The 22,347-nt window shown below is 36.4% G+C and overlaps 2 protein-coding genes across 22 annotated transcripts in view; one reads left to right on the top strand and one right to left on the bottom strand.

Moving 5' to 3' along the window:
- Positions 1-2,185: 2,185 nt before the first annotated feature.
- Positions 2,186-22,347, top strand: part of LOC125261444 (NACHT, LRR and PYD domains-containing protein 12-like) — a 59,663-nt gene continuing 39,501 nt past the window's right edge. For 7 of the 10 annotated variants that reach the window (XM_048179998.1, XM_048179997.1, XM_048179992.1 and 4 more), the window contains exons 1-2: positions 2,186-2,333; positions 2,893-3,043. In XM_048179998.1, the coding sequence (XP_048035955.1) occupies positions 2,913-3,043 (131 nt within the window). In that variant the 5' untranslated portion in view covers positions 2,186-2,333; positions 2,893-2,912. The remainder of the gene's footprint in view (positions 2,334-2,892; positions 3,044-22,347) is intronic. The other 3 variants (XR_007183295.1, XM_048179999.1, XM_048179991.1) reach the window with 2 other exon arrangements.
- Positions 3,050-22,040, bottom strand: LOC125261445. Of its 12 annotated transcripts, XM_048180007.1 has the most exons (13): positions 21,721-22,021; positions 21,111-21,147; positions 17,678-17,703; positions 14,708-14,785; positions 14,290-14,401; positions 13,465-13,590; positions 12,421-12,477; positions 12,302-12,334; positions 12,005-12,064; positions 10,960-11,007; positions 10,265-10,605; positions 5,097-5,191; positions 3,055-4,310 (listed from the first exon to the last, which is right to left on the bottom strand). In XM_048180007.1, exons 3-11 carry the CDS (start codon positions 17,690-17,692, stop codon positions 10,424-10,426), a joined length of 711 nt encoding a protein of 236 aa, XP_048035964.1. In that variant the 5' UTR covers positions 17,693-17,703; positions 21,111-21,147; positions 21,721-22,021; the 3' UTR covers positions 3,055-4,310; positions 5,097-5,191; positions 10,265-10,423. The 12 variants fall into 12 exon arrangements, with proteins under 12 accessions (XP_048035969.1, XP_048035962.1, XP_048035967.1 ...); XM_048180005.1 differs by lacking the exons at positions 21,111-21,147; positions 21,721-22,021 and adding an exon at positions 20,056-20,768 and having other exon boundaries at positions 3,052-4,310; positions 10,265-10,287; positions 10,421-10,605; positions 14,708-17,703; XM_048180010.1 differs by lacking the exons at positions 21,111-21,147; positions 21,721-22,021 and adding an exon at positions 19,150-20,043 and having other exon boundaries at positions 3,054-4,310.

Below are 22,347 nucleotides of genomic sequence, written 5' to 3'. Positions count from 1 at the left end.
ACTGGCCACTATGATTGAATGCCAGCAATGCAAGGAGGCAGAAGATCCTGCTCTGGCTGGTCGCTCTATTCTAAACATAAGAGACTTCGTAAGAAATCGTGGTGTGACTTTGAAAAGAAAAAATAATCCTAGCTATAATATGGAAATGTGATGAATTGTCCACCAGTGATGTCATCTCCACACAGTCCATTTAGTTCTAATTTGGTTTAGTTTGCCTGTTAAGTTCTGTTTCCGGTGTTCCTTTTTTGTCCTTTTCCAGCCACTAATCAGTTACCATTTAAGCTCCTCTTTAGTTCTCATTTTCTGTCCGGTTTTTGTTATACCTGCAGTTTTGTTGCTGTCTGCCTGTGGATTTACCGGAATTGTTTTATTTAAATATCCACATTGATTTTGAAACCGGAGCATTTTCATCTTCATTAAAACATTTCACAAAGGGAACTGAAGACTGTCTTTCCTCTCTCCTGATTGTACTCATCTACATCCTTTATAAACTAATTCCTTTATACACTTGTGATTACAGCCATGTGAGGTGTGTCTGGTGAGGTCTGGCCCAAGGGTCCAGTATCTCTACAGCGCTATAATTCAGATTGCTCCTCTGTCTCATTGCTTTCAATCACTTTGCCATGCCATGTGATGTGACATTTTCTTTTTAAGACTCCGCGGGAACTGTAAATACTGAAAAGTCTAAAATTCAGAAAGTGAAGTTTAAGTTTTTTAAAAAGGTTTTTTTTTTTTTTTTTAAGTCCTAGGTCTTAAATTAAATTTATCCAGGTCTTAAATTTCTTACCTCCGTTCATTCCTGAAAAGTGCTGTTCACAGAAAATAAAGTGGTAATTTAAAACGTGGAGGCAGAAACTGTATGATAGGTGGCCTCTAAAATGGAAAGTTCCGCACTTCGTACGTCACTGGATCACACTTCAATCCAGTTTTAATTATTTTTTTAAAGAGTATACACATGTAGGCAATCATATTTCACGCAAATCGTGCCATAAACTATATATCAGGTGTTGTGATCTGACTGTACATTGTGGTTTTGCTGAAAAACAAACCTTAAATTTAGTTTAGTATAAGCAAAAATCCTTGCTGGGTAAATTTAACCAACTAGCCCGTGGCTTACCTGAGCATTTTGCAAACATAGAGGACGCAGAAGCGAAAAATCAACTCTGCTTTATTGAAAATCAACTTAAACAGTAGGGCCATCGAGTCATCATGAGCCACCAGCAAGTCATCTTTAGTGTTACAGAGTTTTCACTTAGGAGGCTTTTGTTTACCTCAATGCTGTTTACCCTGTTTACTGCCTTGACTTTAATCTGCTCTCTACTGCAATGCACTCTTCTCATTCAGCTCTCCACAAAACGGCTGCGACTGGCGGTCCGAAAGCAAGAAAGTACTGTAATAGACTATATATAGTCCAAAAGGGCAATTTTCTTTTTACGAACAATTCAAACTTTTTTGATAGTACATTATTTGTTTGTTGTACATCTTTTTTGTTGTACATTATAAACATGCATAAACATTATGGGGTAGTTTCCTGGACAGGGATCATCTTAGCCAAGTTTAATTAGGAAATATAACAACTCTTTTTTTTTTTTTCTAGAACTAGATTAATTTTAATTTCTATTCACAAATAGTATGGATTATGTTGCTCTAATACTTGTCTGTTAAATGTTCCATTTATCCATGTTTGACCCTTTAATACACAGAGTTTACATGTTTGTGTGTGTGTATGGCCATGGTCCTGACAACTAAAGTTGGCCCTGTTAATTACTATTTGTGTCATGGGCGGAGCTAATTACCTTATTATGGTTTGTTCTCTTAATACAGCATGGTGTCAGGTTCTTGTATTTTGAGTTCTGATGTGTTTATTCACATTTTGAAGTGAGATTTGTGTTGTATAGCTCAAATAGGATTTTTTAAAGATGTATTACATCTTTCTAGCACAAGTGGAAAGGGGTGACTGTTTAGTGTTGCAAAAAACTGGTTTGAAAAAATAGTCTTCTTAATTAACAAAAACCAGTATATGTGTGTGTGTATATATCAGGTAATGGGTTCAAATGATACAAATGCAGTAATTTCGTCAATTTACCAGCGAGCGAACTTCAGAATCACTGAAAATGATTGGGTTCAGCGCTGGAACTATCAGTGTTTGGAACTATCGGCTGCTCCACGACACGCTTTCCTTCCGCATTCCAAAGTTCCTATGGGAGTCATTGGGAGTATCCCAACTCTGTTTTCCAACGGATCTGAGCGCTACACTGCGATATGTTTGTTTCTGTTTCGTTTTGACTCGAGCTTGAAGTGTCGGTGCTGAACGAACATCAGTGAGTTTGACGGTAAGTTCAGTTATCAGCTTTATTTAATATCGTGTCATGTTGTTATATGATGTTGTTCTGTGTGTTTATATGATCGTGACACACTCTTGTTCACTGACGACAACAAACACTGACGACCATAAAATGGAAGCAGCTGATTCTGAAAAACAAGACTAATGTTCTCTCAAACTCATAAATAAACGTCTTTCCAGTAACTTTAATAGATGGTTTGTTATCTGTTAGATGGTGATATAATGAAAGTTATGTTAGTGTCAAATGTTAGATGAATGTCTCTTTTTAACTTCTACTTTATCAGGACATTCAGAAAACATTCAAAAGTAACATTCCCTTAATGTTTACAGAATGATCAAATGAAATATTCCTTTAGTGTTCATCTAACTAAGAAACATTTTGATCATTATTAAGAAGAATATTTAGAAACAATGTTTTCTTAACTTAGTATCAAGACATTCTTAGAGCACATGTTGTTCACTGGGATATGTGCTGAAATGAGCACACTGTAAATTACTTTAAAGCATCTGCTAAATGCAGAAATGTAATATTAATGTAATGTTCCCAGTGTTTCCATATACAGGGAAGATGTCAGACTTTGAGACGAGGAAGAGAAAGAGATCTTCATCTCCAGATCCCAGCCGTGTGTCTCTGAAGAGCAATCAATCCATGCCTCCTCCTCTTAACTTCAGTGATGGAACAGTGACCTCTGACCCCAGGTGATTATCACCATTATTTAGTGAGTTTCCTGCTGTAGTGAAACTAGATTGAGACACTTATTTATAAGAAAATCAATATACAATGTCAGTGTTTACTTATATAGCAAGATAAATATGATGAAATGTTCAAATATGTACAGGTCTGAGCAGAAAGCAGAATTTTGAGTTGTCATGGAAACAGTAACAGTATTTTCCAGAAAATAAATCACAGCTGACTGTAAGTCACAACGGGTGAAAAATTACATTGTTGAGAGGGAAAAATACAGAAAAGTTAACTCTGTGCATAAGTCATATTTTATTATTACAACTATAAAGCAGCTCCCCAGCAAACAAAGTTATGTTCCGAGAACGTTTTCCTAACGTTCTGTTTTGGTTGTGGGAACGTTATTTGAAATGTTCTACAAACGTGGAAATGTCCAGTTTGCTTAACGTTGCTGGAACGTTATCTTAAGATTAGTATAACATTCCTGCAACGTTCTTTCCACCTAAAATTTTACCATCAATACAACGTTCCAAGAACGTTTATTTGTAATGTTCCAAGGTTTATTTGTAACGTTCCAAGAACGTTTATTTATAACGTTCCAAGAACATTAAAATGTCCAGTTTTTTTAAATGTTAGCAAAACGTTATTTTAAGGTTAGCAAAACGTTCCTGCAACGTTCTTTCCACCTAAATTTTACCATCAATACAACGTTCTCATAACGTTTATTTGTAACGTTCCAAGAACGTTAAAATGTCCAGTTTTTTTAATGTTAGCAAAACGTTATTTTAAGGTTAGCATAACATTCCTGCAACGTTCTTTCCACCTAAATTTTACCATCAATACGTTCCCAGAACATTTATTTGTAACGTTCCATGAACGTTAAAATGTCCAGTTTTTTTAAATGTTAGCAAAACATTATTTTAAGGTTAGCATAATGTTCCTGCAACATTCTTTCCAACTAAATTTTATTAACAATACAACACTCAAAGTTTATCTGGAACATTTCAAGAACGTAAAAATGTATGTTAAAATGTTATGTTATGGTTAGAATAATGTCCCTGAACCATTCATTTATTCATTATTATTTTTTTTTATTAAAATCATACACAACCAACTGTAACTGCACTTAAAAAAGTTGAAAATATAACAACATTTCAAATTAGAGAAACAATAGAAACAAATACTCATTTAAAAACATTTAAGCTTGTAAGCTTAATCAGTGTGAACAGGAGTGTGTGTGGGGGTGGATGCCAGAATAGAAGCTCCAGTCTCTTCATGCTCCGTCTGTAAAGTGAACAGATTGACTGATGTTACTAATTGTTATTATTTCATAAGCATTCAATAATAACAGTGTGGCTACTCCATACAAGTTAACCCTTAAGTTATTAAGCCTACTTAAGTACTATAAATGTGAACTATAAGGCCAGGTTCACACCGCAAGTGTCAGTGGCGCGTGAGCGTGAACTGCAGCTGCAGAGAGTATTCACACTGGAAGCGTTTGTGCAGCGTCACAGCAGCTCCAAGCTGCATAAAGAGAGCATTTCATTACAAAGACAGCTATAAATTTGTTTTTATATGTTGGTCATTTAAACTTGATAGTCTTGAAAGTTTAACATGCAACGTGTACAACGCGCATATAAACATTAAATAAAAATAAATAAAAGCCTTGTGTTATCCATTGCACATGTTTACAAGACAGCAAACTCTGTTAAAAACTTGTTAAAACACTCTAGATATGCTTATTCTGTGCATTTTGAGCACTTTTTGTGTGAAATCATATTTATTTTGTCCAAGGTGTACTTTCACTTTAATTGAGCGTTAGTGCCAAAACGATCGTGGCACTGCTGCTTCTGCTCAGCAATGCACTGCCGTGCAGCCTCTGTGTGCGGTGTGAACGCTCTCATCTGTTAACATGGGCACCGACAAAAATATGCACTGCTTACGCTCTGCTGACGCGTGCGGTGTGAACCCGGCCTAAGTATTAAATCACACAAGATTCAAAGGTAGCTTCCAAATGTTAAGGGTAAAAAGGGTAAAGAAAACATGCAATAATTCTGGAATGTTACTCACTCTTGAATCACGATGAGGAGCATACTTGAGTGTTTCTGCGATGCATTCCTCAAACACCTTAACTGGCATCTTCGGATGCATCCTTTGACAAGCCTCTAAAAAGAAATTTACAACAACTTGGTTTAGTGGAACTTCAGTAAAAATGTTGTGAAGACCATATGTCATGACATCTTTAACTTTAACATCCCTATTTACACCTCGATTTAACATTTGCTAAATACAGGTAAACAGTAGGGTTGGGACTCATGGGGTACCTCACAATACGATACATGCCTCACAATAACAATTATATCACGATTCTACGATAATCTATATATTGCAAGACAATCCTATAATGATACATCACAATATCTGTCTAACTATGAAAACAAAATGCCAGTGAAAAGGTTAAGTGCAGGTTTTCTCTCTTTTCGCAAAACTGATAAATCCGATCTACGGTTCCTGGGCTATATGCAGATTTAATTAAGTTTATGTCACCAAAAGCAATAAATATGAGGTGCATTTTATAGGAGAGAGCGGTAACAGCGCTACTAAGGTCTCATTACATTTAATGAAAGTAATTGTGTGTTATGCGTCTGCGACTTTGCTGAGTTTGCTGAGTCAGACAATAATTTAATCAGGCCTATCTATTTCCATTCAAATTTATAAAAACATCCTCTATATGTTTACATTATAGTCAAAATTGCATAAGTTTGATTTGTTTAACACCATTTAAATTACTACTTAGCCAGTGAAAAAAGAATGATAATAATTAAATGAAAACTTTCACTTAGGTGTTGTAAGCTTTATTCAGGCATGAAAACGGGTCAGGGGTGAAAAAGGTGAGAAGGATATTACCTCTCTAGGGGGGTCCAGGGGCATGCTCCCCCGTAAGAAAAATGTAAATATTCCATATTTTAAAGCATCAATCTGATGCATTTTGAGATGCTTTTTTTGCCAACCTGGGGAGAGCTGGGGAAACTTAACTTCAGCCATGAGTCAAAAATTATTATGGCCTCCTTACTATTATGCAAGCCAATTCATGCCAGCCTGTCACTGGGTCTAACATTTACAGTATATGAGGCACAATGTGTTAAGGGCACCACAAACAGCTTAATGCATAACCCCCACAAGAGATGGTGGACATGCTGTAACTTAACTTGTCTACTCTTCCATCATGATTGACAGCCAATACAATGTTATGTAATTAACAGTAAAACGTCCGTCATTTAACTAATTTTAAAAACACGGATGGATAATACAAAATGCTTTCTGACATTTTGACAGAAAAAAACATTTAAACTTAGTCTGTCAATTTTCGTTTTACAATTATCTTATGTCTGTGTGCGCGTGTCCGTGTTTGTGAGAGAGAGCTCGCGCAGCACTGATACAATGGTACTTTTTAATCCATAAGTAACTAACGCGCAAGTTTTCATACAAAATAAATATGTAACAATTAGGTACTTTAGTTATTATTAACACAATAACGTAACACATGCAGGCTACGTTGCTCAACACTGAGAATTAATAAATGTACGCCTGTTTCTCCAGACTCGCGCTTATCGAATAGCTGATCAGTCATACACAAATCACAGCACTTTCATAATCACTAAGCCATAGCGATTTCAAATTTATTAAGATTTATTGTTCAGCATTACTTGAGCATTTTATAATTTGCATGGCTGAATGATGTCTTCCTCTTATCTGAGGGAACATAAATGTAAAAAGTATTTTAAGATAATCCATGCGATCTGTGTGATCATCGAATCCAGAGGATTAGGTTAACTCAATACAATATTTCACCTTTCCACATCGAGCCCAGGCTGTTTACCTTCAGGAGTCAGAAGTACCGCGATTACTGTAGCCTACTGTTCATCAGTCAAACGGCGGGAGTGGAAGGAGGATCGAGCGGGAAACTTTTCTGGTACGCGCACCTGTTCGCAATTCACTGAAACGCAGTTTGCAGTTCACTGAATCTCACGCTCCCTTCTGGCACGCACACCTGTTCGCAGTTCACTGAATATAAATACCCCCCCTCACCCCAAAAAAATTCTCATCGAATCTACACGATTAACGTAGGTCACCTATTTTGGTTTCAAAACGGCGAATTTCGCCTAAAGGTGAGGGATTTTCATGTATGTTTATTTGGGAGAGGAGATGGGGTGGACATGAATGTGTGCACAATCTTATGCTGACTGCATTTTAAAGAGTGTACACATGGTTTTATAAATCTTGCTTTTATTCATACACACTTGTAGGATGATAGGTGTAAAGTTTTATACATGAGGCCCCAGATCACTGAAAACTCATAATACGGCTTCATTGGTTAACATGTTAATTATTACCAAACTGACGATGAAAAATACGTATAAAGCATTAATTATTCTTAGTTAATGTTAATTTCTTAGTTACTGTTTAATAACATTACTAAAATCAAAAGAACTTATTTAATGGACCTGAGATAAAACTAACAATGATCAGTTGTAACTAACATTAACAAAAAAATACTACTTTCTGTAACAAATGTAGCTGTTGCTCAATCTTAGTTAATGCATTAAATAATGTGACCTTATTGTAAAGTGTTTCCTGTTGTTCTTTATAGCCTAATTCTTTTGCACTTTAATCTGTTTGAAAATTTGACTCTATATATTTTTTGTGTATTGTATTATTGTATTTAAACATTCAGTTATTTTTGTTATTACAAAAAGAGTTCTTAAAACCTGTTATACTATGACAACACTTTTTTTTGCAACTTATTTCAATATTGTGATAATACCGTATACCGTGATAAAAGCTTCAACAATTTATCGCAACATGAAAATCTGATACCGTCACATGCCTACAGTCTTGTTCTGTTCTGAATACCATTAGCATTAAATAAATATTTATTTAAAGCAACTGAATCCAAAAAAAATCCTCATTCAGGAAAGAATCCAAATGTTTTCAACTTTGTGAAGTAACATTTGTTTGCTAAAGAATTATTTATGTAAATGAGGCTTCATACTAAACTCGTGCCCCAACATCCATTTAAAACAGTGTCCTTAAAGGATTAGTTCACTTTTAAATAAACTTTTGCTGGTAATTTACTCACCCCCATGTCATCCAAGATGTCCATGTCCTTCTTTCTTCAGTCGAAAAGAAATTAAGGTTTTTGATGAAAACATTCCAGGATTTTTCTCCTTATAATGGGCTTGAATGGGCACCAGACGGTTCAAGGTCCAAATGACAGTTTCAATGCAGCTTCAAAGGGCTTTAAACGATACCAGACTATGAATAAGGGTCTTATCTAGCGAAATGATCGGTCATTTAAAAAAAATTTAAAAAGTTTACGTTTTATAAGCACAAATGCTCGCTTGCTCTGTTCTGGGATGCGCGTTCGTGACGTCACGTAATACGCAATTACGTTAAAAAGGTCACGCTTGACATAGGTGGAAGTATGAGTCGGTGTTTACAACTTGAATGTGCAAATACTAACCCTGCGTCTCAATCAGCTCCCTAGTTCCCTAGGTCGTGTCTATCATATATATATCATGAAAGTGAATGTGGCTGATTCCCTGATCAGTGCCGTGACTACTGAACTAGGGAGCTGACTGAGACACACGGTAAGTCAAACGCCGTTTACAAAAAAGGTAAAACAACTAATGGTTCTTCCATCCTGTGTTGTCAGTGCCATCAGACTGTCATACCCTTCTCCATCAGAACAAAAACACCTCTAAAGGGGGTCGCACACCGGACGCGCACATTATATACGCGCGAGCTCAATTTTGACTCGACTCCTGATAGAAGAGCTGCACAATGGGAGTGTTTTACGTCAACAGGGAAACGTTACATATGCTTTAATATTTCGCACTGAGGTTAGTGTACATGGAAAATGGCTATGTTTATACATTTTTAGACTTTATTCAAGCTGTTAAAGTGTAAAACTAATGTATCTTGCAGCACAGGGTGAAGTCAGTATGTACATTAACGACGATTTGAGAGAAATATAATATACATTTAATGTAAAACAATGTACGTGACGCTCTGTGGCGCGGCAGGATTTTGAGTCGTAGCTGGGCACCGTGGACAGGCGCCGAATGTCGCCGCCGGTGTGTACATTCATAGAAAACAATGCGTTCGAATTTTAAAGACGTGGCGCGGTGCTGAGCTTCGCGTCCGGTGTGCGACGCTGTTACTTAGTAACGGTGGAAATCCATTTTGTCTGGTAATGCAGCGAGATGGAAACAGGGACTCACCGACTGATTCTAATGGCGGGATTGAAATGGTCCAGTCGTGGCAGCATTGAGATTCTTCCTCTGTTGGCAATGGTTGGCATTTGCCACATGTGCACCACCACGTCTGCCCGATGCTGGAGAGGTGTGTGTCGCCGCAGCAGTCTCTTCCATCTGCCTAATTTCTTCCTCTGTGTATTCCGGTTCAAAAGGTAGGACAGGGTGAAAAACTCATCTTCTCCTCGTCCGACATTGTTGTTTTACCTTTTTTGTAAACGGTGTTTGACTTAGTATTTGCACGTTCAAGTTGTAAACACTGACTTGGTACTTCCGCCTATGTCATGCGTGACCTTTTCAACGTAATTGCGTATTACGTGACGTCACGAATGCGCATCCGAGAACAGAGCAAGGCGAGCATTTGTGCTTATAAAACTTAAATTTTTTTTTTTTTTTTTAAATGACCGATCGTTTCACTAGATAAGACCCTTATTCATCGTCTGGTATCGTTTAAAGCCCTTTGAAGCTGCATTGAAACTGTCATTTGGACCTTGAACCGTCTGGTGCCCATTCAAGCCCATTATAAGGAGAAAAATCCTGGAATGTTTTCATCAAAAACCTTAATTTCTTTTCGACTGAATAAAGAAGGACATGGACATCTTGGATGACATGGGGGTGAGTAAATTATCAGCAAAAGTTTATTTAAAAGTGAACTAATCCTTTAATATGCGCAAAAATTGTACAACGGTTTTGAGCCAGTTACTTTTACTATGTTAGGTTGACTTTAGATTGATGATGAATAGGCTGTGTTGCTATTTTGTGTGCATGCGCATATTTATGTGCACTTTGCAAAAGTTCTGCATGCTTGAAGTAAATTACATTAAATATGTCACATCTCATTTACTAATAATAATAAAAACAAGTAGCGTTTTGGAAAATATAGTAGATCAAATCATATAATCTGCTGTTAAATTTACTTACAGTTTTTTTCCTGTATTCAGTGTCTTTGACAGCGTTTATTGCGTTTCGTCTGTTTCATGAGCAACTTCCCAGGAAGAGATGATTTTGTTCTCTTGAACAAATGGGATGGAAAGGTGCTTTATTTGCAAACGTTTATGCGATATTCCAATTTTTCAACTTTCAACTTTGAGCACAAATCTTCCAGTTCCTGCAGGCTCTCTGGCAAGGTTTAATGAGAAACTCAGAAATGTCGCTCGGCTGAGCAACACTTCTTAGAAGAGTTTCAATGGCCGACATCCTCTGGTCCATTTTGTCGAGACGAACGATTATGGCTCGTTCAACTTTCTTCAGCTCAGTGTTGTCTGAAATGTGCAGTTCATGTGTTAACATGCAAAAGAGAAGGTGTTCAAAAGAACTGGGCTGTCAAAAATCTACATTTAATTGATGTACTTTTCAAATTGGAAAATTGTTTCAAATTTCTGAAACTTACTTTTCAGAGTACAAAATGTACAGGAGACAGTTTTGGATAGTTATTTTATTAATGTTGTTTTATGGGCAAGCATGTTTAGTCTCTCGAAGGCTAATGAATGCTGTCATTAGACTGCCAATGGATTTATTATATAATATTGACAGCAAAGGAAAGTTACAGTATTGCTATATTTAAACTTTATACAGTATTTTGAATGAAAGAAAATATTTTTATAACTTGTACTCACACAAATTGGTTTCCCCGGCTGATGCAGGAACATCTTTAGTCACATCAGCTGAAAAAGAAAAAATACAATATCAAGTTTATGAATATATTATATTTTTTTTTACAAGCTCCTAATATATTACCATGGGTTAAAGTAGTGTTGTCACGGTACCAAAATTCCAGTAGTCGGTACCGATACCATGAATATTTTACGGTTCTCGGTACCAATTTCAGTACCACAGCAAAATCTGTTGGAACTATTTTACTATTTTTATGTAGTCTATTTTAAAAACATTAAATATGATTTGAAGCGTGTGTGTATGTTTGTGTGTATTTATAGGTGACCTCAATGAAATAAATTTTGAAATAAAAATAAAAAAATAAAATAAATTACTATTAAACAAATAAATACTCAAACATCCATTTTGTACTGTTGAAAAAAACGAGCATATGCTGGTAAAGTAGGTTTTGAAGCTGGTATGCTGGTTTGAGCTGGTCCTATGCTGGTCCTAAGATGGTCCGGTTTTTATTCCCACACAAAAGATGCGTCATATAGCCAAAGTCCCGTTATTAGAGGGATTATTTCAGAGGGATGTGGGACACGAGCAGGAAAGAGACCATTTCGCTTTAATAATATCTTCATGTTTTCTCCTGATGTTACAAGCAACTGACACTTATAAAAGGTCGTAAAAGGTCTGAAGAACAAATTTTATTCTCCGCAGGGGCAAGACATTCAGGCTATGTTTGATTTTGTGCAGTCAGAGAAAGCGAAAGTAAAAATCACCAACTTGTGTGAAACGCACTATACAAATAAACTTGATGGGCCTTATAAAGTCTAATAACGAGCACAAACTGTGTTAAATAGAAATTGACGTGCAAGCAAAAAGGTTTCTGTCCTACGGTGTTTTTTCTACTTTACCACAGTAAAGAATGTGAATAGCCTATAATAGGGCTAAATGCGAAGAAACTTTCTGAGCTTAAACTTTTTTCCAGGGGTGCACATGCGTATTTTCAAGTCACAATAGTCATTCAAGTCATTCTATAATCATTTAAATATTTTATCCCACCTTCATGTTGAGTTTCCCTGTCAGACATGGCAGTTTCTGGTTCTTGTACACTTAGATGACCTGAAAAACAAGATTCCAAAAATGTGTTTCCTGGCAATTATTCAGGGATGCTTTTTTATTATTAAAATATAAATGGTGGTGTAGCTTTCACTTTGTTGGGTGGTTGCCACAGCTTGAAATAAGTATTTATTGACAAGCTAAGTAAGTGACAAAAATGTCATGACAATGCTGTATTATCAAAGGATTCTCTGTCTTCTCTGATTGTGTTTGCCAACAAGAAAGAACCAGTAAACTTACACCTTTCTCCAAAATATTCTTTTCTTGGGGTAACTGAAACAAAATTAAAAACTCTTAAATTGAAAACTAAACACAGTTATGTAATGAGGTAGCTAAAAGATTTTAAACAATTAACTCACATTTAGGTGTGCTTAAAATGCGTGTCTTTGGTGGTGGTGGGGAGTCTTCATCATCACCTAGTTAACAATATCCAATGGTAGTGTTATAACATCTTATATTAGTAATGCCAGAACCATTTTACCAGTATTTTTGGAATGAAGGGCCTGTTCACACATGATCTCTTAAAGGTAATGGACTAGTTGCACGAGGCCGCCATTTTGGATTTTCGATCAGTGAGTGTACGCATATACACTTCCTGTTTTGCTTTATGCTGGTGCAGAGTGCCGGGGAAAGCCGAAAATGATCTCCTATAGTTGTTTATAGAATCTGTTATATCACTTAAAAACAACAAAGATATATAGTACAATCACATGAGCCAATGGCATTTAAATGCATGCATGCATGGGTTAGAATAGATTAACGGTGCTTTGAGTGTTTTGTGTGGATAAAGAGATCCGTGGATCTCTGCTGAGCCTGAACCGCATAATCAACAGGAGAAAGATTAAAAGTCAAAGATCGCGTATCTCTGTGTATCTCATTGAATTTCCACACAGAGGTAACGTTACACAATAATATAACAAGGATTTCTTTCATCTCTGATAGACCACCATCTTCTCTTTAATTAAAAAAATCTATTATATCTAGCCAAGTTTCATATTTAAGTTTCTTCCAGCACCAAATACAAGCGTCGCTAAGACCAGAAGGGCACCAGCGGAAGTAACCATGCACAGAGTTGCGTCGCCGCAGCTCACCGGTGCCATCTTGTGCACCTAGTTCATTTACCAGTAGAAACTGTATGTGTAAAAAGGACTAGTGGACTAGTATGTGTAAAAAGGACAGCATTGTTAGTCACTGAGTAAGACTGGCAGCAACCACTTTTTACACTTCCTCCTGAACCAAATCAACAAGCTTACAAAATTGCTTTGAGTTCTAAAAATAACCATTAATAAATTGTTTTTTTTTAATTTTATGTTTTTATTTTAATGTTAGGTGTTTTAGTGTGAAATCAACCTTACAAAAACTATTTCAATTCTCTTTTGTCAAATTTTCATAAAAGTATTTGCCACTATCCAGCTGTCTCCTATATCTAGCTGGAGGTCGTACTGGTCTCCGTGAAGGTTCCTCATCGCTCTCCAGGTTTGATGTCACTGTGGCCTGGTTGGCCTTCAGTCTGGCTTCCTCATAGCTATCTGGAAAGATAGCGAGATAGCAAGATCACCTTGGATACAAACATTCTTCCAAATATCTTTTTCTCCATATAGTGGACTTCACTGGGGTTCAACGGGTTGAAGGTCCAAATGTCAGTTTCAGTGCAGCTTCAAAGAGCTCTACATGATCAAGAGGAATAAGAGTCTTATCTAGAGAAACCATCGGAAGTACCGATCCAGTGTTTACAAAGTGAATGTCAAAGACTAAGACTAAGTCAAACGGCCTTTACAAAAAAGGAAAACTATGATTTCTGATGATTTTAAATTTGGAGGAGAAAATGAGATGGGGTTTTTTTTGCCCTACCGCTGTACTTCTGCATGTGTGACCTTTACAACATGATTATGTAATGTGTGTCGGATCGCAGAGTGCAAAACAAGCATTTGTGGTTAAAAAGTTTAAAGTTCGAAAATAACAGATTGTTTTGCTACGTAAGACTCTTATTCCTCGTCTGGGATCATGTAGAGCTCTTTGAAGCTGCACTGAAACTGACATTTGGACCTTCAACCCGTTGAAGCCCAGTGAAGTCCACTATATGGAGAAAAATTATAGAAATGTTTTTCTCAAACCATAATTTCTTTTCGACTGAAGAAAGACATAAACATCTTGGATGACATGGGGGAGACTAAATTATCAGGAAATTTTAATTCTGAAGTGAACTGATTTAAATACATGCTAAATACCTGCATACACCATAACCACTGCAACATGTTTTGACCAGAAGGTAGTATCTGGAGTGTCTCTTCTCTTTGCTTTGGCAGTAAAGTTTTTTCTTGGCCAGTAGCAATATATAGCCTGTTGAGAGCAGATCAACATGTCAAGCCTCCAAAATAGACAGTAGCTGAAAAAAAGTTAGTTTTAGTAAAGGTTGTTCTCAAAAACTGTTGGGGCACCACTGAATTCCATAATATGTTTTTTTCCTACTATGGAAGTCAATGGTCCCAAACAACTGTTTGGTTACAAACATTCTTTAAAATATATTCCTTTGTGTTTAGCAAAACAAAGAAATTTATACAAGTTTGGAACAAATGATGACAGAATTTTCATTTTTGTGTGAACTATTCCTTTAAGCTACTCGGATATACTACAAATTGAAAATACCTCTTTTGTTACTTCAAGCCAGTTGGAAGGCACTACATCAACTGTGTTGTCCTGGGGGAACTTAATCACTGCATATCTCTGAAAGAGAAACCATACTGAGGGTTTGGAGCAAAAGGGGCATGAGCGCAATTGAAGTGATCTGATTCTGCACTTCAAACCCCTTTGGCTCCAAACCCTCGATAACTCAGATACTGCACATAAACACACAAATATATACATAAGTATTTAGCTCAATGGCCCTAGTTCCTTATAGCATACTACCTATGTTCCACTCTTAACATTAACTTCGGTTAACATTCTGTTATACAGACAAGTCCTCGCATTCTGTCCCCTTGACAGTTTACAAACCATATTTCCGCAATTCATCATTTACCAATTAAGTAATTACAAAATCAAAACATTTTTGAAAAACATTATCATCATTTAAGATCCCTCATGCTTCATGACCTTCTTCTATGTTATATATAAATAGATAATTTGAAGAATACTCCTGACTGCTTTCAGCCACAAAATAAGGTGGGGAGAAGAGGAAAAAAAATACCATAAAATACTCCATTAAAGTGTACACTATCCCAAATCTTCTGAAGCCACATGACAGTTTTGCTTGAGCAACAGACCAAAAACAGTAAGAGAAAACCTAGTCCAATCAAAACCAAGATGTGATTTTGACACAATATGGAGGCATAGCATCCCCTAACACAAAGCAACCAGTCTCCACTTTGAGTCAGGTTGTTTTTTTCCACTACAAACCTAAACCATATCTTTGTTTGGTTATTATTAGCTAAACATACCAACCTTGCTATTGGTCTTAAATATCTCTCATGCACTAATATGGTGACCATGGTGAAAACTGCAAAACAACACTGCTTAAAGGGTTAATTCACCAAAAAATGAAATTTGTCAGTAATTACTCACCCTTGTGTCATTCCAACCCTGTCAGTTCTTTTTTCATCTTCACAACACAAATGAATATTTTTGATGAAATCCAAGTTTTTTTTAATCCTCCATAGAAAGCAATGTATTTACCATCATTCAAAGTCCAGAAAGGTATTAAAGACATCGTTAAAGTAGTCAGCAATTAAAAATGCCTTTCTGACCAATAGCCTTTGAGACAATTGTTTCATTCTGGTGTGCCTCACTTGGGCCTTATAAGCACCAATTAACCTGGAGTCACAAGGCTGCATGAATAGCGGCTCAGGGTTGTCATAAACACGACAAAGCACCATTCTATCCACTTTCCCTGTAGCATCTACCACAGAAACGACCTCACAACACTGTAAGTCACTGAGAACAAAGACATTGTTTGGTTTTTGTGTTTTCAACACAGCTGCAGGCTTGTTATTCAGTTCCTCTCTGTGCTTGTCAATTTCACCAAGACGTCTTATAATTTGTGACAGAGGGTTTCTACCTGAGCGTACTAGCCTCTTCAGCTGGTGCAGGTAATTTTCAAAGGGAAAAGCACTACACTCATCTAGCCCACCGTATGCATGTGCATCAGAAGCAAGGTGAACCATAGAGTGCACATTGTACACAAGGAACTCATCCCCATACAACTTTCTGCCTTCCTCTACAAAGTGAACCAACAGATCTGATGCAAAAGAGGTGTACTGTTTCACTAGTTGTGGGCACACTAGGATGGCCAAAGCCACAGTGAACAGCATAAAATGTTCATAGAGTTCATCAGAGAGAACACCTTTCAGCACAATTTTGCCTGTGTAAAGCGCAAACTGTCGCAGTTCAGTAGCTTTCCACCGGTCAATGTCTTCTAGGCCACGTGGCTTCCTTGCAAAAAGGTCTGGCATGAATGGTCTCAAACCAAGAAGCCTGGAACTGATCTCCCTTACTTGGCCAGAAGATAATCTGGTTCTAAGATTTCCACGCAACCACAAAACAATCAGTTTTCGCATCACTCCAAGACAGCACTGATGCATGTAATCTGCAGGAAATTGCTAAATCATGTCTAATGGGAGCATGCAAAATGGAGACACCCCAGATGATCGGTGGTGCTCCTCCTGAAGCTGCTCGCGGAAAGACACATCTGTTCTCAGAGTAAGATTAGTTGTCTCTGGGTATATAACCCGCCTGCCATCCCAGAAGCCTTTCTGTGTGCACTTATCACAACCAAAATAGCCTGAATATTGCTTTGTGCATTTAACAAGTGCCTTTGCAGGTGCATCACAACTGATACAGCGCAGATGAACTCGTAAAAGACCACTGTCAGTCTCTAACCCATCCAGCAAAATATCCCTGAGGTCATGCGCTACATCTGTCAAAAAAATCGAGATTTGTAGGCTTAGACGCACCAAAACAGAGAGCAAGAGGAAAGACAGTGGAAGGAGCCAAATTGATTTTGCACAAAACTGGCCACAGTGACTGATTGCTACTTTTGAATAGTGGTAAACCATCAATATTCAAAGAAATGTCCAGACAGTCTAACTGGGTGACAACATCGCTGGGGTAAATTTTTAAATACCCACACAGCTGTTCTTTACATCCAAAGTAGTAGTACTGCATCCCAGATTTTGTGTCTAAGGTCACATTTTCACATGTTCCAAGCAACGTCCTTGCGGTTTTTGGGAGCGCTGGGTGATGTTCACCAAGAATTTTAAGAAGGCCATCCACTGCATTATGTTTGACCTGAAATTCATTGGCCCACTGTGCAAGTCTAACTCCTAAAGATGGTGTGTCATCTAAGTCTGCATCATCAGAATTTGAATCATAATTTGCATGAGCCCCCTGCATTTCAACATCACTCTCAGATTCACTCTGTGTTCCCTCAATGGGCTGTGTTTGCTGAAGGGGCTCACTAAAGAGCTCCAGACTAGTAGAGCTCGTTTGTATCTCTATGTCCTCTACATGAGATTTCTCCTGATCTCTTTTCACTCTTTTCCAGAGTGTGTTGTATTTCTGCTTTGCAGACATGGCTAATAACTTCACTCACATAAAGAAACAAAGAAGTCATCAACATACCATTTCAGATTCCATCTTCAGTGTTCCTGTGGATGAGAATAAAGAGAAATTATTAACATGCAGTGCTCCTTTGAATGCTCTGTGTCAATGCCATTACACTCAATATCAAGATAATCTTATTTTTATAAATAAATCTTAGTCCTCTACCAATTATGTTAAATATATAAGTACCTCTCTCCTCTCTCTCAAATATAAGAACAAAGAAGGCAATTACAAACAATATGATGAATAGAACAACAACAAATTAAATTAAATGTTTGACAGTACAATAGATTTATTTATTGTAGACAAACATACTATAGGCCAGGGGTGCCCACACTTTTTTGCATGATGATCTACTTTTAAAATGATCAACTAAATGAGATCTACCAACCCCACCCCCAAAAAACAGTTTAATTTCAAATGCTTGTTGCTACTACTGCATGAATCTCTACATGGAATTCAGGAAAATAAAAATAAATGTTCATTGTTGATATTCAATTTGAACAATTTTCAATTTTAATACTAAAATACTTATAGCACAACAGATTAGATTAGCCAGGGCATTTACCTTATTCTGATGACTTGCACTGAATAGAATCGGACAGTTTTACATAATATTTGTCGACAAAACACAGCTGCCAATGTCTAAACTGGTGTCAATCAACACTGACGGAGCACGTGCGATGGTCGGCTGTTCAAGCAGTTCATTATTAAGTACAAGGAGGAGGATGCTTTTCCCGACTTCCTTAATTATCACTAACAAAGATCTATGTGCGAAAATACAGAACATGAAAGAGATCGTGGATGTGTTCATGAAAATCGTCTGCTCAATACGTGCACGCTCACTTCAGAGACGGCTGTTTGTTTCGTGCATATTTGGAGGAAGCCGACTTCGCGCTCTGTTCTCCGGCTAGTTGTCATGGCAACTGAATAAACAAAAATCTTGCCTGGTAAAAATGTATTAGTCAAATGCAAGTCAGACAGAAACTAAAAGGATAAAAAAGGGCATCGTTATATTTCTTTTTATTAAAATGGAACAAAAGCATTTATTATAATTGTGTGCGATCTACCAGCATTGTCTTTGCGATTGACTGGTATCGCGATCGACCGCACCATAGGCCTAGAGCACTTGCGCAGACTGCGCACTATTCAAAAACGGTGGTTTAAATCACTTGACAAACTAAAATATGTAAATGACATTTGTATATATTCGAAATAAAACATATACATTGTACAATTAATTTCAGCTTGCTTATTTTGCTCAAGATAACGATTTATTAAGTGCACATGCCATAAAAACAAGAAACTTCTAACCACAGCTCAAGAGCTGTTGTTCCAACCACACAAGTTTGCGATGCAGTTTGAACGCTGGTAAATGTATGGCATATAGTGCAAATGATTTTCATCTACAATATGCCATACATTTAGATTGGTATTCTGAGACAAGCATCGAAGTAATCAAAGATATTTAAAAGATCACCTGGACCTACCATCAACCAATCCACCGCAACCCTCATAAAATGGCGACAAGATATTTCTGAGATTTTTTTCGGTTTCATTGGGCGGAGCTTTTCCCGGACATGCGCGTAGAGTGGATTTTTTATATAAATAAATATAATTTAGTGGCGCGAATTTATGCTTAAACTGGTGTCGTAACACTTTATAATTTTTGTGCAGTTGTCGTTTTGAACAGTTGTCCCATGATGATAAGCAGCAACTCAACTATTGATTTCAGTTCTTTTATTAATTGATCAAATTGAATGCAATTTAACTGAAATAAACCTGTTAATCTGCTAATGGTGTTTTCTTAAATTCTTGTTTTGTAAATATTAGCCAAATAAATACCACATGCTATTTCTAAATAAGTAATTTTGGATTAAACAAATTTGTATTTGTAGCTCATTTGTGATTAAGAACAGCATGTATCAGTGATCAGCAGGTGCACAGTGTGGTCAAAGAAAAATGACAGAGTAACATAGGTTGCAAAATGTTTATTAGGCTACTATGGCTGTGGGTGTTATTTCAGTCAATGCCAGAAAGACATTTTAAAACATAAGGTAGGAAGATATAACAAAAAAAAAAAAAAAAAAATGAAATCGAACTTTGTTCATATAGTTAAGAATATTCTTTATCTGCTCTGCTATTGGAAATCAGTGAAGCTGTAATCATTAAGGTGTTATAACAGGGTATATGCAGGAATCCTGAAGTTAATATCAATACCTTTTTAAGACTTTTTGAAGACCTTCTCAAAATATTTTAAGACCTCATCGCACTTCAAGTTCTGATCAGCAACAAACCTTTAACTATTAAATTGTACTATGTTATGTAAATAATTATTAGAAATTCAACTATTTGTTGTTCAGATTTACGAAAGCATAACAACAATAAGAACATACCAGACAGTATTTTTCACTGCAGTATTGAGACACCAGATAACCTCCGTGTGCATTGTCGATGTGCCGCCCATAGCCACCCTGATGTCGGCCGATGATGGGGCAGAGGTCGCTGTCGTAGCTGTTTTGACAAGTTCAGCTGTCGTGTTAGGTATTGGTGTCGCTGTTGGAGCACAGAAACTGGCGATGGACAGCTGCGACTGCTATCTGCGGCCAACGGCGGCCTTGTGGCTAGCACCGTACATGTGGGACTTGACAGCGTTGATCTTCTTTTTACAATATGTACAGTAAGCCTCACGGTTGTTTTCAGCTACAGGCTTCAGCCATTGTTTAAATTCATCCTTCTCCAACCAGGAGTCCGCAAATTTACATTTCCCCATTTCGGAGTCTGTTTCACGACGTGTGGAGGGCGACACATCAGACATCACCTAACCGCGCATTTCGCAAAATACGTGACGTCACCCGTAGACGGCGCGCGCACCCTGAGCCAATCTCTGACCGAGCATGCCGTTGTTTTTTAATAGTTATTATGGGGATGAAAATAAATATATTCATGAATACTTTTTGGAGTCAAACTCTTTTGACAAAGCTTGAACAAAATTTAATACCTCATAAAATCGTGATTAAGACTTTTTAATACCTTTTAAGGGCCTTAATTTTCCCAAAATGGATTCATCAACTTTTAATACTTTTTAAGATCCCGCGGACACCCTGTATAAGATTTTTGGTTTCACTGTGCGCTTTGCAATTTTTATTTGTAAAAATGTTTAAATGTTCCACATTTTTTGGAAACATGAAAAAAATGCATTACTTCTTTGTATGTTAAATATTAATTATATATTTAATAAATATGTAGAATATAATGTTAGGAATTTATCTCAAGAATGTATTTTTCTTGAGGCCGAGTTATGTCAAAAAGTCTTAATTATTTGTGGTATTAACAAAACATAGTTTTTATTTTAATAGTTTCTATGATCCTGGTCATTTTTTTTTATCAACAACTCAAATATGCATTTTTTTTTTTAAAAGCATGGCCATGTTACTAATTAAACTCTTACCTCAAAATGCAGTAAGGAATGTTCATGAAACAGTATTCTGAAACAGAGAAAAAAGAATGTCATAAAACTCAACAATGCCACTCTCACAACATAACTTAAACTTTTATTCCAAATAATGAAAACATTTTTCAACTGTAAACATCTCACAGTCAACCTGCACTAAAGTGAAATGTAGTCTCTCTGCTGTTCCTTATTCCGTTATTACCTTTTCTAAAAATATTGCGTCTATAAATGTCAAAATAATTTTAATTCAATCGTAATATTAATAATAAAAATATATGCTACTGTAAATGTCGTCAAAGTAGTAATCAATACGATATGATTCACACTGTGCGCGTTATTATTTTGCTGTATTCTAGGTCTATATCCTACTTAAACCCATTCAAAATGATTGACAGCGCTGATTGGTGCTAAATGAACCACGTGACTGCACGGCGCGAAATCAAGGGTTTTCGCGGCTCTCTCTCAAATAGTACCAAATAGACAAAAACACCCGTTATATTCAATTAATCTGTCTGCATCGCATAAATGAATTTCTTACATACATCATATCTGCACTTTGTTGTTTATGACAGAGAATTATGTCAGTGAGCGCGCAATCTGTTCTCACCGGGTTTCTTCACTGATGACTAATCAACTGCCTTCGATTGGATATTGCGCAGCCTGCAACAATAAAGCATAGACATTTCAAAATAAGATTCCCGGTGCATTTCGTGTATGAGTAAAAGTCACTCAATGTGTCCAATTACCACTCCGGTTATTATTTGGTTACACAAACTTATTTAATCTAATTTAAATTTAAATTATATTTAATTTAATTTAAAGTAAACTATTGTAGCTTCTGTCTGGGATGCCCCATCACAGGAAGGAATTGGAAATACTAAGGATATATGTTATTGACGCATATTAAAAATAAAAAGATTTTACTATCAATATTATATTTAACAAACACTAAAACCATGAAACCATTACTTGAAATAAATAAAGGTTATCTGACATAAAATAAAACTTGCATTTTTCTTATTTTTAATTGAAATTAACCAGTTATTTTAGTTTAATTAACCTGATGTACTGAACTGAAATAAAAATTAATAAAAACAACAAAAAGTTATAAAAATGGCAAAAACTATAAAATTATAATGAAAGCAGAAAATGTAAAAAAATTAAATTGAATTCAAAATATTAATGAAAACTATAATACTGCTAGTATGGCAAAATCTGTTTATTAAAGTGTGTG

This window comes from Megalobrama amblycephala, unplaced genomic scaffold, assembly GCF_018812025.1.
Source record: "Megalobrama amblycephala isolate DHTTF-2021 unplaced genomic scaffold, ASM1881202v1 scaffold415, whole genome shotgun sequence".
Taxonomy (NCBI): domain Eukaryota; kingdom Metazoa; phylum Chordata; class Actinopteri; order Cypriniformes; family Xenocyprididae; genus Megalobrama; species Megalobrama amblycephala.
The sequence above is the reverse complement of the archived record's forward strand: the minus strand, read 5'-3'. Positions and strand labels throughout refer to the sequence as shown.